The 16750-nt window shown below is 50.0% G+C and overlaps 2 protein-coding genes across 2 annotated transcripts in view; one reads left to right on the top strand and one right to left on the bottom strand.

Moving 5' to 3' along the window:
- Positions 1-7947: 7947 nt before the first annotated feature.
- The window catches only part of LOC147091625 (uncharacterized), an 88413-nt gene continuing 79610 nt past the window's right edge, over positions 7948-16750 (bottom strand). Inside the window, exon 5 of the mRNA XM_085976617.1 lies at positions 7948-8831. Within this exon, the coding sequence (XP_085832743.1) occupies positions 8112-8831 (720 nt within the window). The 3' untranslated portion in view covers positions 7948-8111. The remainder of the gene's footprint in view (positions 8832-16750) is intronic.
- LOC147091626 (uncharacterized) overlaps positions 14316-16750 on the top strand; it is a 36727-nt gene continuing 34292 nt past the window's right edge. The window contains exon 1 of the mRNA XM_085976843.1: positions 14316-14497. The gene's annotated coding sequence lies outside the window, so the exon portion shown is untranslated. The remainder of the gene's footprint in view (positions 14498-16750) is intronic.

Here is a 16750-nt window from a genome sequence, read left to right as displayed (position 1 = left end):
GTGTTTAGCATCACCTGGCTGGAGCTCAGAAAGTACAATCTCGGGGAGGATCGTACGGTGGGAACAGAACTCCAGCCTGGACACAGTCCTTCAGGGCCACACTGAGAGGGGCAAGCGGCACTTTGGTCTTTCTCGTCTCTCTTCACTGAGAGCAAAGTCCCCATGAGGGTTAATCTCGAGGCGTGTGAGAAACGTGTCCCAGCCGCTCTCTGCCATGGTTCAGAGCTCCTAGGCAAGGAACAGAAGGCTCCTTTAGTAATGTACCCCAGTGCTTTTTTTTTAATGGCCTTATTAACCTGTGTTGCTACTTTTAGTGATTTGTTTATCTGTATCCCTGGAACCCTCTGCTCCTCCAGCCCATTTAGACTTTTAGGGGGAAATTCGGTGGAGCCTCCTTTGGGTCGCTAAAGTCACTGGGGCTAATTTCAGTGGTAGCGCCCCAGGCAGGCGGCGGGGTGCTACTGGAAGCGCTCCCCTCCCTCTTGGGGCGCTACCAGTGAATTTCTCAGCACTTCGTGTAACAGCGCCACGCCCGTCGGCACATAGCACCGAGTCATAGCAGACCTCCCTGCCTGATTAAAGCGGAGGGGCCTAGCACTGCGCACACCGGGGCCCTGCTGGACCACTGGGGAGCGGGGTGTCGGATCCAGAGGAGCGCCGGGCTGAGCGGTCGCGGCTGACACCCCAAAGAAGGAAGGGGAAGGGGGCAGGTGCTAGCAGTCGGCCAAAATAAAAAGTTGCCACCCGACACCTGCCCTTTAAGTGGCGTCACCGCGGCTGCAAGAACGACCCCTGACCCTGTCGGACATATCGTCCGGCGATAGGTCAGGGGTCACAACCCAAGGTTGCAGCCAGGGTGCTGCGCACGGCGATGACGTCATTGCCGGCGGTGCAGTGCTGCGGGACGGTACCAGCTACCGCCACCGCTAACCTCCCGCTGAATATCGCGGGAGGCACAAAGCAACGCAATTTCACCCCCTTGTCCAAGTAATGTGTGGCCTCCTTATTTTTCCCCACCAAAACACACCACCTCACACTGATCTACAGTGAAATTCATTTGCCAATTGCACGCTCATTCTGAAATTTATTAATGTCTTCTTGCATTTTGTCTTCCTCAGGATTAACTCTACCTCCCAATTTGGCGTCATCGACAAATTTTGAAATTGTACTTCTGATTCCCGAGTCCAAATCGTTTCTGTAAATGGTGAACAAAACTGGTCCCAGCGCCGATCCCTGTGGAACACCACTTCCCACCTTTTGCCAGTCTGAGTAGCTACTCCCAACCCCTACTCTCTGTTTTCTGTTTTGTGACCAGCTTGCTATCCATAAACAGTATGTAAGATCTACAAGATGACCCAGGTCAGTCCATGTGGAGGGAAGGGCCTGGCAGCAGAATGGATGGAAAGCTGGCTACAAAACAGAAATCAGAGGGTTGGAGTTAAGGGAAGTTTGTAGCGATCTTTCCATCCATTCTGCTGCCTGGCCCTTGACTCCACACGGCCTGACTGTGGTCATCTTGTAGACCGTACATACTGCAGACACAGTGCACCAGTGGTGGAGGGGGTGGATATTGAGTCCTGTGGCAGGGGCGTTGCTGAAGTGGATTTCTCTGTCCGTGAGTTTTGAGGCATCGCTAGTTGCGTTTTTCACCACTTTCCACCTTTAGAAAAAAACCTTGCTGCCAGTTTATTAAAGCCATTAACAGCCGCTCGGGTGGGACACACCAATAAATGAGGCCTTGTTTCCCTCAGAATGACAGGCCTGAACCCGAGTTAGAAAACATTTAGTAATTAAACCAGACTGGGCGGGGCCTGAGGTGCGAGTTAGTAACGGGAAACTGGTGGCCAGCGTACTTCACACCCGGGCTGAGGACCCGGGGACTTGGGTTTCTGTGTCATTTATTGATTAATTTTGTTTATTGCCCAATCTCAATCAGACTGGCGGGTCATCTTGCTATCTGGCGGAGGCAGGGGTCCCCAATGGAGGGCTCTCGATGCGGGAGTCCTTCCCAGCACCATTGGGGATCTGGGGTGGAGACTGTTGCAGGGAGCTGTCATGTGCAACAGATTAAGCTCCTTTCCAGACTCCAAGGCCAGATGTGTTTTTTGCAGCCTAGAGGAGTCCACGGGCCGTGTATATATTCAGTGTGAGAGGTTGCAGCCCCTGTGTAGTTACCTGAAGGGGCTGCTCCTCAACTCTTGGTTACACTTTAGCCCCACGCTCCTAATCTTTGCCCACCTGGTGCAGAGGGGCGTCGGTAAGTCGCAGGATCTTCTCCTGGACCTGCTCTTGGGCCTGGTGAAAACAGCAATTTGTAGGTCCAGGATGGGCGGGGCCCATGGGGGGTTACCCTGGTTGCCTGCCTCTCTCCCGTGGTCTTGTCCCTGCCCGGGTGGCCCTGGAGAGGGAGCAGGCGGTGTCCCCGGTTCACTTGATACCTTCCTCGACCGGTGGACACGGAAGGTATGAAGAGGCGATAATCGATCCTCACGATCACATTGTGATTGAATTATTAATTGTGTGTGTGTCACAAATACATTTCTTCTATTTTGATACAAAAGCTCTACTAGACATGTTAATCTACTGGTTATTTAATCCGGGCTGCAGCTGCTGAAAGGTTGACTGTACTGGGGTTTGTGGCCAGAGCTGGCAGACGTGTTGTTCTGAAGTCTGATGTCTCACACCTGAAGAGTCTGTTTATGTCGTGTTGTAATGACCTTTTTCTGTTGCCTGGTGTCAGAAATAGAAATCAAAGGGAGATGATGCCCCACTCTGTTAATCAACTCTTTGACACATTTCCATGCATTTCCTTTCTTAATTTACAAAGATCACAACTCCATTAGTGAACAATGGATTGCCAGTCTGCCACTTTTTAGTGAGGCTTGAAAGGATTCGCTGTGAAGCTACACCTGCCCATCTGTCTGTGTATCACTGTGTTTGGATTGTGTTAGACAACAGTCCTAATATCTCACCTACATCCATTACAATGTTTGAAATGTTAGATTGTACTTGGAAGAAGTTGAGTTTGAATGACAATTCTGAAATTGGGAGCTGTTAAGGATTTCTGTTTTTTACATAAGTATATAGTGATGTGATCAGTCAAAGCAACTTAAAAAATGATGCTATTTATTGAACACAACTGAATAATTCTACAAGGATGCTATCGCAGTCTTCCTCAGTATTAACTACATCCCCAATTTAGTGTCATCTGCAAATTTTGAAATTGTACTTCTGATTCCCAAGTCCCAATCATTCATGTAAATGATGAACAACAGTGGTCCCAGCACCAATCCCCGTGGAACACCATTTCCCACCTTCCGCCCGTCTGAGTAAATACCTTTAACTCATCCCGTCACAATAACTGGACTTGTCTCCATTCCCGTGCCGAGGGGATTGCTGTACCAGACAGTGGAGGCAACACTTGGGGACTCTCGATTCTCCACCGATTCCCATTCCCCTTCTTTCTGGTGGATAATGGAGGTGCCACTGTGTCTAATGTGCAAGTCAGTAAGAATTGTCAGCAAGGATTAATCAGCACTTTCTAATTGGAGATGTTAATCAGTGTAATCTTTCAGACAATGAATTGTAGCTTTTGTACCAAATATCAATTTAGGATTGAAGTAAAAGTTCATAATTTTATTTTAAAATAATTCAGGGACTGTGGTGATTATTCTTGTTTTATAAGAAGCATTGTAATTGGTTGCCTGTTTTCCTGCCTTGAGATATATGCTGTAAACTTATTGGTTAGTTGATTCCATGTGACCTGTGGTGGCCATCTTAAATTCAGTTCTCTACAGTTTGGTTGAGACTGGGTGCTCAACATGTACTTGCTGGTTTTTTAAGGTTAATAAAGCCTAGCTTTTGAAAGGCAATCTACTCTTTTATTTCAGGGACTCTCATCAGAATTTAAGGGGAAAGATCAGCCAGCGATTCTTAAATGAACACCGCAGCCCCGACAACTCAATCAGCTATATATCTAGAATATTAAACTCCAGCCCAGTAATAGGGGTTATCAGCAGAAAAAAAAACCAACTGTCAGAATCAACAACGTTCAGTCCTGGATGTGATTAACAGTCAGGGGGGAGTAGCCCTGGGAGTCCTCAACATTGACTCAGGAGCCCATGAGGTCTCATGGCATCAAGTCAAACATGGGCAAGGAAACCTCCTGCTAATTACCACCTACCACCCTCCCTCATCTGATGAATCAGTACTCCTTCATGTTGAACACCAATTGGAAGAAGCACAGAGTAGCAAGGGCACAAAATGTCCTCTGGGTGGGGGACTTCAATGTCCATCACAAAGAGTGGTTCGGCAGCAACACAACTGACCGAGCTGGCCGAGTCCTAAAGGACATAGCTGCCAGACTGGGTCTGCGACAGGTGGTGAGGGAACCAACAAGAGGGAAAAACCTACTTGATCTCGTCCTCACCAATCTACCTGTTGCAGATGCATCTATCCATGACAGCATTGGTGGAAGTGACCACCGCACAGTCCTTGTGGAGACGAAGTCCCGGCTTCATGTTGAGGATACACTCCACCGTGCTAAATGGGACAGATTTCGAACAGATCTGGCAACTCAAAACTGGGCATTCATGAGGCGCTGTGGGTCATCAGCAGCAGCAGAATTGTATTCAACCACAATCTGTAACCTAATGGCCCGGCATATCCCTCACTCTACCATTACCATCAAGCCAGGAGATTACCCTGGTTTAACGAAGAGTGCAGGAGAGCATACTGGGAACAGCACCAGGCATACTGAAAAATGAGGTGTCAACCTGGTGAGGCTACAACACAGGACTACTTGCATGCCAAACAACGGAAGCAACATGCGATAGACAGAGCTAAGCGATCTCACAACCATCGGATCAAATCAAAGCTCTGCAGTCCTGCCACATCCAGTCGTGAGTGGTGGTGGACAATTAAACAGTTAACAGGAGGAGGAGGCTCCAAAAATATCCCCATCCTCAATGATGGTGGAGCCCAGCACGTGAGTGCAAAAGACAAGGCTGAAGCATTTGCAACTATCTTCAGCCAGAAGTGCCGAGTGGATGATCCATCTCGGCCTCCTCCTGAGGTCCCCAGCATCACAGATGCCAGTCTTCAGCCCATTCAATTCACTCCACGTGATGTCAAGAAACGGCTGAAGACACTGGATACTGCAAAGGCTATGGGCCCTGACAACATTCCGGCAATAGTACTGAAGACTTGTGCTCCAGAACTAGCTGCGCCCCTAGCCAAGCTGTTTCAGTACAGCTACAACACTGGCATCTACCCGGCAATGTGGAAAATTGCCCAAGTATGTCCTGTCTACAAAAAGCAGGACAAGTCCGACCCGGCCAATTACCATCCCATCGGTCTACTCTCAATCATCAGCAAAGTGATGGAAGGTGTCGTCGACAGTGCTATCAAGCGGCACTTACTCAGCAATAACCTGCTAACTGATGCCCAGTTTGGGTTCCGCCAGGGCCACTCAGCTCCTGACCTCATTACAACCTTGGTCCAAACATGGACAAAAGAGCTGAACTCCAGAGGTGAGGTGAGAGTGACTGCCCTTGACATCAAGGCAGCATTTGATCGAGTGTGGCATCAAGGAGCCCTAGCAAAACTGAAGTCAATGGGAATCAAGGGGAAAACTCTCCATTGGTTGGAATCATACCTAGCACAAAGGAAGTTGGCTGTGGTTGTTGGAGGTCATTCATCTCAATCACATGACATCACTGCAGGAGTTCCTCAGGGCAGTGTCCTAGGCCCAACCATCTTCAGCTGTTTCATCAATGACCTTCCCTCCATCATAAGGTCAGAAGTGGGGATGTTCGCTGATGATTGCACACTGTTCAGCACCATTCGAGACTCGTCAGATACTGACGCAGTCCGTGTCCATATGCAGCAAGACCTGGACAACATTCAGACTTGGGCTGACAAGTGGCAAGTAACATTTGCACCACACAAGTGCCAGGCAATGACCATCTCCAACAAGCGAGACTCTATCCATCTCCCCTTGACATTCAATAGCATTACCATCGCTGAATCCCCCAGTATCAACATCCTGGGGGTTACCATTGATCAGAAACTGAACTGCACCAGCCACATAAATACTGTGGCTACAAAAGCAGGCCAGAGGCTGGGAATTCTGCAGCGAGTGTCTCACCTCCTGACTCCCCAAAGCCTTTCCACCATCTACAAGACACAAGTCAGGAGTGTGATGGAATACTCTCCACTTGCCTGGATGAGTGCAGCTCCAACAACACTCAAGAAGCTCGACACCATTCAGGATAAAGCAGCCCGCTTGATTGGCACCCCGTCCACCACCTTCAACATTCACTCCCTCCGCCACTGGCGCACTGTGGCTGCAGTGTGTACCATCTACAAGATGCACTGCAGCAACTCGCCAAAGCTCCTTCAACAGCACCTTCCAAACCCGCGACCTCTACCACTTTGAAGGACAAGGGCAGCAGATGCATGGGAACATCACCACCTACAAGATCCCCTCTAAGCCACACACCATCCTGACTTGGACCTGTATCGTCGTTCCTTCACTGTCGCTGGGCCAAAACCCTGGAACTCCCTTCCTAACAGCATTGTGGGTGTACCTAAACCATATGGACTGCAGCTGTTCAAGAAGGCGGCTCACCACCATCTTCTCAAGGGCAATTAGGGATGGGCACTAAATGCAGGCCTAGCCAGCCAGCGACGCCCACATCCCATGAAGGAATAAAAAAGTGTGAGGTCGTGTGTTAATGAATTTCACTGTAGATCAGTGCGAGGTGGTGTGTTAATGAATTTCACCATAGATCAGTATGAGGTGGTGTGTTAATGAATGTCACTATAGATCAGTGTGAGGTGGTGTGTTAATGAATTTCACTCTGGGTCAGTGCGAGGTGGTGTGTTTTAGTGGGAAGAATAAGGAGGCCACTCACTATTTGGACAAGGGGGTGAAATTGGGTTCCTTTGTGCCTCCCATGATATTCAGCGGGAGGTTAGCAGCGGCGGTAGCCGGCACTGCACCACCGGCAATAACATCATCGCCATGCGCAGCACCCTGGCTGCAACCTTGGGTTGCGACCCCTGACCTTTCACTGGACGATATGTCTGACAGGGTCAGAGCTCATTCCTGCAGCCGCGGCGACACCACTTAAAGGGCAGGTGTCGGGTGGCAACTTTTTACTTTGGCCAACTGCCAGCACCTGCCCCCTTCCCCTTTCTTCTTTGGGGTGCTGGCCGTGATCGCTCAGCCCGGCGCTCCTCTTGATCCGACACCCCGCTCCCCCGTGGTCCAGCAAGGCCCCCGTGTGCGCAGTGCTAGGCCCCTCCGCTTTAACCAGGGAGGGAGGTCTGCTATGACGCGGTGCTATGTGCCGATGGGCACCGCGAAATTCACTGGTAGCGCTTCAAGAGGGAGGGGAGTGCTTCCAATGGCACCCCGCCTCCTGCTTGGGGCGCTACCACTGAATTTAATGAACAGGGACGCTAACTTTTTCGGGGCGCTATACTTAGCCCCAATGACGTTAGCGACCCAAAGGGGGCATCACCGATCTTTCCCCCTAAGAGTCTAAATGGGCTGGAGGAGCAGAGGGATCCAGGGATCCAGATACACAAATCACTAAAAGTAGCGACACAGGTTAATAAGGCCATTAAAAAAAAAGCACTGGGCAACATTCATAAAGGAGCCTCCTGTTCCATGTCTAGGAGGTCTGAACCATGGCAGAGAGCGGCTGGGACACGCTTCTCACACGCCTCAAGATTACCCACACGGGGACTTTGCTGTCAGCGAAGAGAGATGAGAAAGACCAAAGTGCCGTTTGCTCCTCTCAGTGTGGCCGTGAAGGACTGTGTCCATGCTGAAGTTCTGTTCCCATCATACGATCCTCCCCCAGATTGTCCTTTCTGAGCTCCAGCCAGGTGATACTAAACACTCAGGTGGGAAAGGCAAAAATCTACAGCAATGTGTTTAAAGCAAAGCTGATTTATTTGACATATATCCAGAATATTAAACTCCAGCCCAGTTCCCAGAGTTATTATCAGCAGAAACAAACCCCAACTGTCAGAATGAACATGGTTCAGTCCTGGATGTGATTAACAGCAGCAAAAACAACAGAATCCAACCCCTGCAGTCACACGTGAACTCGCTGGTGTCTCAGCAGGTGGGCTGAGCGAGTGAATCCCTTCCCACACATGGAGCAGGTGAACGGCCTCTCCCCAGTGTGAGTGCGCAGGTGTACAGTGAGGTCAGATGACTGCCTAAACCCAGTCCCGCAGTGAGAGCACCTGAACGGTCTCTCCCCAGTGTGAGCACGTTGATGGCGTATCAGTTTCCCGGAACCTTTAAAGCACTTCCCACAGTCCGAGCATTTAAAAGGTCTCTCATCAGTGTGAACTCGCTGGTGATTCAGCAGGTGGGATGAATTAGAGAATCCCTTCCCACACACGGAGCAGGTGAACGACCTCTCCCCAGTGTGAACTCGCTGGTGTGTCAGCAGGGTGGATGACTGAGTGAATCCCTTCCCACACACGGAGCAGGTGAACAGCCTCTTCCCAGTGTGAACACGCTGGTGTCTCAGCAGGTCGGATGATTGAGTGAATCCCTTCCCACACACGGAGCAGGTGAACGGCCTCTCCCCAGTGTGAACACGCTGGTGTCTCAGCAGGTCGGATGACTGAGTGAATCCCTTCCCACACTCAGAGCAGGTGAACGGCCTCTCCCCAGTGTGACTGTGCTTGTGTCTCGATAGGCCAGATGATTGGCTGAAGCCTCGTCCACACACAGAACACGTGTACAGTTTCTCCCCACTGTTAACGGTGCTTTTTGCTTCCATGTTTAGAGGCCGGTGATATTCAGATCCGATGAGTCAAGTGAATCTGTCAGATCTTGACGTGATGTTAGGTTTGAGCTTACCGTCTGTAAATCCTCCCCTTCCAGTGCCCTGTAAAATTAATATAAAACAGGGAGCGTGAGAGACAATCCACAAGAAAACAAAGGCAGGTTGTGAAATTGAGCTCAATGAATCTAGTCATTTGTGGGGCCGGCATGAGAAAAAAGTGACCATGAAAGCTGCCGGATTGTCATAAAAACCCAACTGGTTCACTGATGTCCTTCAGGGAAGGGAATCCACCACCTGGTCTGGGCCTACACAAGACTCTGGCCTCTATGGGAGGAGAGAGAGGTGGGAGTGGGAGGGGGCGAAGGAGAGGAACTTTATACATCTGCAACTCGACCAGAACTTTGATAGAACCTCCAAAACCCGCAACCTCCACGACCTAGAAAGACAAGGGCAGCTGTTGTATGGGAGCACCATCACCTCCAAGTCACACATCATCCTGACTCAGACATATTCATCGTTGCTGGGTCATAATCCTGGAACTCCTTACCGAACAACATTGTGGGAATACCTTCACCACACGGACTGCAGTAGTTCAAGAAGGTGACTCACCACCCCCTTCTCAACGGGAAACTGGGGATTGGCAATATTTGCTGCTCTTGCGAGCTACGCCCACTTCTCAAGAATGAATTAAAACAAATCAAAATATGTAAACTGGATTAAAAACCTGTACAGAAATACTTGTTCCTAAAACAATACTCTTTTACATTGTATGGACAGTGTCTGTTTAACAACCTAATCTCCCCCAGAATCCACCTCCCTTGACAGTCTCACATTGGAAATTGTTGGGTCCTCCTGGGCTCAGAAGTACTGGGGGTTAAACTTAGCAGCTTCTCCTCCATCTCCACTCCAGCTCAAACTGAAACATAGAAGATAGGAGCAGGAGTAGGCCATTCGGCCCCTCGAGCCTGCTCCGCCATTCAATGCGATCATGGCTGATCATCCAAGTTCAGTACCCGGTACCTGCTTTCTCCCCATACCCCTTGACCTTAAGAAATATATCCAACTCCTTCTTGAATATATTTAATGTATTGGCCTCTACTGCCTTCTGTGGTAGAGAATTCCACAGGTCCACCACTCTCTGGGTGAAGAAATTCCTCCTCATTTCTGTCCTAAATGGCCTACCCCTTATCCTTAGACTGTGACCCCTGGTTCTGGACTCCCCGACCATCGGCAACATCCTTCCTGCATCTAGTCTGTCTAGTCCTGTCAGAATGTTATAAAAGTTTCAATGAGATCCCCTCTCATTCTTCTAAACTCCAGCAAGTACAAGCCCAATCGTCCCAATCTCTCCTCATACGTCATTCCTGCCATCCCAGGTGTCAGCCTGGTGAATCTTCGCTTAACTCCTTCCATGGCAAGAACATCCTTCCTCAGATAAGGCAACCAATACTGCACACAATACTCAAGATGTGGTCTCACCAAGGCCCTGTACAACTGCAGCAAGACACCTTTGTTCCTGTACTCAAACCCTCTCGCTATGAAGGCCAACATACCATTTGCCGTCTTAACCGCCTACTGCACCTGCATGCTTACCTTCAGCGACTGGTGCACAAGGACACCCAGGTCTTGTTGCACTTCCCCTTCTCTCAATCTATTGCCATTCAGAAAATAATCTGCCTTCCTGTTTCGGCCACCAAAGTGGATAACCTCACATTTATCCACGTTATATTGCATCTGCTATGCTTCTGCCCAATCACCCAACCTGTCCAAATCATCCTGTAGTTTCTCGGCATCCTCCTCACAGCACACATGCCCACCCAGCTTTGTGTCATGTGCAAATTTGGAGATATTACATATAGTTCCCTTGTCTAGATCATTAATATATATTGTGAATAGCTGGGGTCCAAGGACCGATCCCTGCGGTACCCCACTAGTCACTGCCTGCCACTCGGAAAAAGACCCGTTTATTCCAACTCTTTGCTTTCTGTCTGCCAACCAGTTCTCTATCCAAGTCAATACCTTGCCCCCAATCCCATGTGCCTTAACTTTACACGCTAATCTCTTATGCGGGACCTTATCGAAAGCCTTCTGAAAGTCCAAATACACAACATCCACTGGTTCTCCCTTATCTATTTTACTAGTTACATCCTCAACAATGAAGCAACAAGAAGACCTACACAGGCGGCCAGGGACCTACCTTCCGTCAGCCTGTAATAAAACTCTTCCCCACAGCCGCTGACTAATGGCGGCCGCAGCACCCACAATTCCCCGTGCCCCAGAAACCGCTCTATGCAACGCGCCGATTTCCCCGCTGAGAGTGCGCATGCTCCCCAGGGCCGTGAGCCATTCTGGGAGCCTGGCTCCGGTCCTTTGTCCCGAGTCTGACTCAGTGGTACCAGCTGAAGAAACCGGGAAGCGGCGGCTCGGATGGGGGAGGCGCTGCACCCTGGGTTTCCTGGTGTCGGGGCTCTGGCCGCCTGAGTTTTTTCATGAGGTAACAGAGAGGGTTGATGAGGGCAATGCGGTTAACATGGTGTACATGGATTTCCAAAAGGTGTTCGACAAGTGCCACATAATAGGCTTGCCAGCAAAGTTGAAGCCCATGGAATAAAAGGGACAGTGGCAACATGGATACAAAATTGGCAAAGTGACAGAAAACAGAGGGTAGTGGTGAACGGTTGTTTTTTGGACTGGAGGAAGGTATACAGTGGTGTTCCCCAGGGATCGGTACTAGGACCACTGCTTTACTTGATATATATTAATGACTTAGACTTGGGTGTACAGGGCACAATTTCAAAATTTGCAGATGACACAAAACTTGGAAGTATAGTGAACAGTGAGGAGGATACTGATAGACTTCAAGAGGACATAGACATGCTGGTGGAATGGGCGGACACATGGGAGATGAAATTTAACGCAGAAAAGTGCGAACTGATATATTTTGGTAGGAAGAACCAAGTGAGGCAATATAAACTAAAGGGTATAAGTCTAAAGTGTGTGCATGAACAGAGAGACCTGGGGTATGTGTGCACAAATCATTGAAGGAGGCAGGGCAGGTTGAGAAAGTGGTTAAAAAAGCATACGGGATCCTGGGCTTAATAAATAGAGGCATAGAGTCCAAAAGCAAGGAGGTTATGATGAACCTTTATAAAACACTGGTTCGGCCTCAACTGGTGAATTGTGTCCAATTCTGGGCACCGCACTTTAGGAAGGATGTGAAGGCCTCAGAGAGGGTGCAGAAAAGATTTACAAGAATGGTTCCAGGGATAAGGGACTTCAATTATGTGGATAGACTCGAGAAGCTGGGGTGGTTCTCCTTACAGCAGAGAAGGTAGAGAGGAGATTTGATAGAGGAGTTCAAAATCATGAGGGGTCTGGACAGAGTAGAAACTGTTCCCATTGGCGGAAGGGTCGAGAACCAGAGGACACAGATTTAAGGTGATTGGCAGAAGAACCAAAGGTGACAAGAGGAAAAAAAATGTTATGCAGCGAGTGGTTAGGATGTGGAATGCACTGCCCGAGGGAGGTGGAGGCAGATTCAATCACGGCTTTCAAAAGGGAATTGGATAAGTGCCTGAAGTAAAGAAATTTGCAGGGTTACGGGGAAAGGGCGGGGAGTGGGACTAGCTGAAGTGGTCTTGCAGGGAGCCGGCACGGGCTCGACAGGCCGAATGGCCTCCTTCTGTGCTGTAACCATTCTATGATTCTATAAAATATTAGAAAGTTTGTGCCACAGAAGCACGGGGTTTATCTGCTTTTATTGATGAATTAAAAAAGTCTCTATTGAAACCTGAGCCAGTGTGTTGTGAGCCAAAGAGCCTTGTGTCCAATGAGGGGAATAAAGGCCCCACAGCCTCCCCTGGCCCCGGCCCCTGAACAAGGGACTGGAGAAACTCGCTGCCCTGCAGATCAGACAATCAGCCGGCGCTAGTCCTGCCCCTCGGGCTTCCCAATTGGTTGGAGGACCCGCCACCGGCTCGCTCCTCCAGCCCGCTCGCTCCCTATTGGTCGGAAGCTCCCGTCAATCAGGCCCTGGGCCCGGGTCACGTGTCCCCGAGGAGATCACGTATTCCGTCCAACTGCCGCCGCTCGGTCCGGGGCCTCGCGGACTCTCAGGTTTTTCTATTTCTCTTTATTCTCTCCCGATCCACCCCTCCCCCCCACCCCGCGCGATTCTCCACCCGATCGGAGCGGAGAAAACTCACTTCGCGTCACCGATCGCGACTCTGGAACCGACACCAAGGCCTTTCCCCGGAATGCCCCGCGCCGGCTCCGTCCGGCAGGATCCGAGTGCGCAGGTGCAGCTCCGAGTGGGGGAGGGGGGTTGGTGTCCTCTGGGCATGCGCGGTTATTACCCTTGGTGACCGGGAGGGGTCGCTGTGCCGGACTCGGCACAAAATGCCGTCTCGTGTGCGCATGCGCGGACGCTCGGCTATCAATCAACCATCAGCCAGAAGAGGTCGCTGGTGAGACCAGTGAAGGAAGAAAGACTTGCATTTATATAGCACCTTTCACCACCGGACGTCCCAAAGCGCTTTACAGCCAATGAAGTAGAGTCACTGTTGTAATGTAGGAAACGCAGCAGCCAATTAGCGCACAGCAAGCTCCCACAAACAGCAATCTGATAATGACCAGATAATCTATGTTTTTTGTTATTTTGATTGAGGGATAAACACATTGGCTAGGACACCAGGGATAACTCCCCTGCTCTTATTCAAATCATGCCATAGTATCATTGACGTCCAACTGAGAGCGCAGCCTTGGTTTAATGTCTCCTCCAAAAAACAGCACCTCCGACAGTGCCGCACTCCCTCAGGACTGTACTGGAGTGTCAGCCTGGATTTTTGTGCTCAAGTCTCTGGAGTGGGACTTGAACCCACAACTTTCTGACTCAGAGGCGAGAGTGCTACCCACTGAGCCACTGGCTGACACTAAAGAACAAGCAGTTCTGACGAAAGGTCATCGACCTGAAACGTTAACTCTGTTTCTGTCTCCATAGATGCACCCTGACCTGCTGAGTATTTCCAGCATTTTCTGTTTTTGTTAAAGAAATGAGGGAGTGATTGCTGACTGGAAGAATGTTGGGTTGTCCTGCGCATGCGCACCTCCCTGGCGGCTGAGGCAAAACACCGACTCACCCCCACCTGAGCTGCGCACGCGTACAAGATGTTGCAGCTCCGCATGCACGCCCGATGTTCCAACCGCAGGGTTTTGTGCGCTGAGCATGCGCATTGCGGACCGATCGGGATGGGCGATTGTGGAGCAGGAGGGAGAGCGTGGGGGCCATGAGCACATGCGCGGGACTCAGTCAACAGAGCGCTTTCTGCAGCGCTGGGGGCTTGTGGGTATTACAGCCACCATTACTGCTGATCCTTTCAACCAACCTGTGCAGCAGCTGGGGCCTGAAAATCAGTTTCACTGCCCCTAGGTTCGGAAAGGGGAAAATTAAACAACAGTTTGCCTCTGATCCTTTTCTGAACTCTATTTACAGGGTTATAGAAGTGAAGCAGTTACAGGCGGAACGCTCAGACCAAACATCACGTCAAAATCTGACAGAGTCGCTCGATTCATCAGGACCTGAGTATCATCGGCCTTTACACATGGAAGGAGAAAGCAGCGATGACAAACCGCACACGTGTTCAGTGTGTAGACACGGATTCAGCCGATCGACTGACCTGGTGAGACACGTGCACCGTCACACCGGGGAGAAACCGGGTAAAGGTGGGGACAGTGGGAAGGGAGTCAGTTCCCCGTCTGCATTGGAAGTTCAACGGCACAGTCACACCAGGGACAGTCCATTCACCTGCTCAGTGTGTGGAAAGGGATTTTGTTTGTTCATCCCACCTGCAAACACACCAGCGAGTTCACACTGGGGAGAGACCATTTCAATGTCCTGACTGTGGGAAGAGCTTTAAAAGCCCCGGGGATCTGAAGGGACACCAGTGCCTCCACACTGTGGAGAGGCCATTCACCTGCTCTGTGTGTGGGAAGGGATTCTTGCAGTCCTCCTGCTGACACACCAGCTTGTTCACACTGATGAAAGGCCATTTAAATGTTCTCACTGTGGGAAGAGCTTTAAAATCCCCCAGGAGCTCTTGCAACACCAGCGAGTTCACACTGGGGAGAGGCCGTTCACCTGCTTCGTGTGTGGGAAGGGATTCACTCAGCTAATCCACTCTGCAGACACATCAGCGAGTTCACACTGATGAGAGACCCTTTAAATGTTCTGACTTGTGGGAAATGCTTTAAAAGCCCTGAGGAGCTGAAGAGACACCGGCTCCTACACGCTGGGGAGAGGCCGTTCACCTGATCCGTGTGTGGGAAGGGATTCGCTCAGTCCTCCAACCTGCTGGCCCATCAGCGAGTTCACACTGGAGAGAACCCCTTTAAATGTTCTGGCTGTGGGAAAAGATTTAAAAGCCCTGGGGAGCTGAAGAGACACTAACACCTACACACTGGGGAGAGGCCGTTCACCTGATCCGTGTGTGGGAAGTGATTCGCTCGGTCCTCCAACCTGCTGGCCCATCAGCGAGTTCACACTGGAGAGAACCCCTTTAAATGTTGTGGCTGTGGGAAAAGATTTAAAAGCTCCAGGGAGCTGAAGAGACACCGGCTCCTATACACTGGTGAGAGACCGTTCACCTGCTCCGTGTGGGGGGGGGGAAGGGATTCACTCAGTTATCCACCCTCCTCACACCAGCTTGTTCACACTGACGAGAGACCCTTTAAATGTTCTGACTGTGGGAAGAGCAATAAAAGCTTAAGAACCTTAAGAGACACCAGCGTGTTCACACTGATCATAGAATCTAACAGCACAGGAGGTGGTGATTCGGCCCATCGAGTCTGTGCCGGCTCTTTGAAAGAGCTGTCCAATTTAGTCCCAAACCCCAGCTTTATCCCCAGAACTCTGCAAACTAGTCCTCTTCAAGGACATGTCCAATTACTGTTTGAAAGTTCCTGTGGAACCTGATTCCAGCATCCTTTCAGATGGTCCGTTCCAGATCTTAACAACCCTCTGTGTGAAAACAATTCTCCTCATTTCCCTCTCGTTCTTTTAGCAACTATTGTAAATCTGTGACCTTTGGTTACCGACCCACTTGCCAGAGTGAACAGTTTCTCCCTACTTGCTCGATCGAAACCCCTCATCATTTTGAACCCCTCTATTAGGTCTCCTCTTAACCTTCTCTGCTCTAAGGGGAACAATCCCAGCTTCTCCAATCTCTCCACATAACTGAAGTCCCTCATCCCTGGTACCATCCTGGTCAACCTCCTCTGCACCCTCTCCAAGGCCTTGACATCCTTCCTAAAGTGTGGTGCCCAGAACTGTACACAAGACTCCAGCTGAGGCCAAAACCCTGCAGCTGTACAACACCCTGGTTGGACCACACCTGGAGCACTGTGAGCAGTTCTGGGCACCACACCTTAGGAAGGATATATTGGCCTTGGAGGGAGTGCAGCGTAGGTTTACCAGAATGATACCCGGACTTCAAGGGTTAAGTTACGAGGAGGGATTACACAAATTAGGGTTGTATTCCCTGGAATTTAGAAGGTTAAGGTGTGATCTGATTGAAGTTTTCAGGATATTAAGGGGAACAGAGGGTAGATAGAGAGAAACTATTTCCGCTGGTTGGGGATTCTCGGACTGGGGGCATCGTCTAAAAATTAGAGCCAGACCTTTCAGGAGTGAAATGAGGAAACACTTCTACACACAAAGGGTGGTAGAAGTTTGGAACTCTCTTCTGCAAACGGCAATTGATGCGAGATCAATTGTTAATTTTCAATCTGAGATTGATAATACCTTTGGGTAACAAAAACCTAAGAGATATGGGCCAAAGGCGGGTGTATGGAGTTAGATCACAGATCAGCCATGATCTTATTGAATGGTGGAACAGGCTCGAGGGGCTGAATGGCCTCCTCCTGTCCTATGTTCC

The sequence above is a fragment of the Somniosus microcephalus genome, unplaced genomic scaffold, assembly GCF_052327205.1.
Source record: "Somniosus microcephalus isolate GS21.2 unplaced genomic scaffold, FLI_Smic_1.0 unresolved_chr3, whole genome shotgun sequence".
NCBI lineage: Eukaryota > Metazoa > Chordata > Chondrichthyes > Squaliformes > Somniosidae > Somniosus > Somniosus microcephalus.
This window is presented reverse-complemented; position numbering and strand designations above follow the sequence as displayed.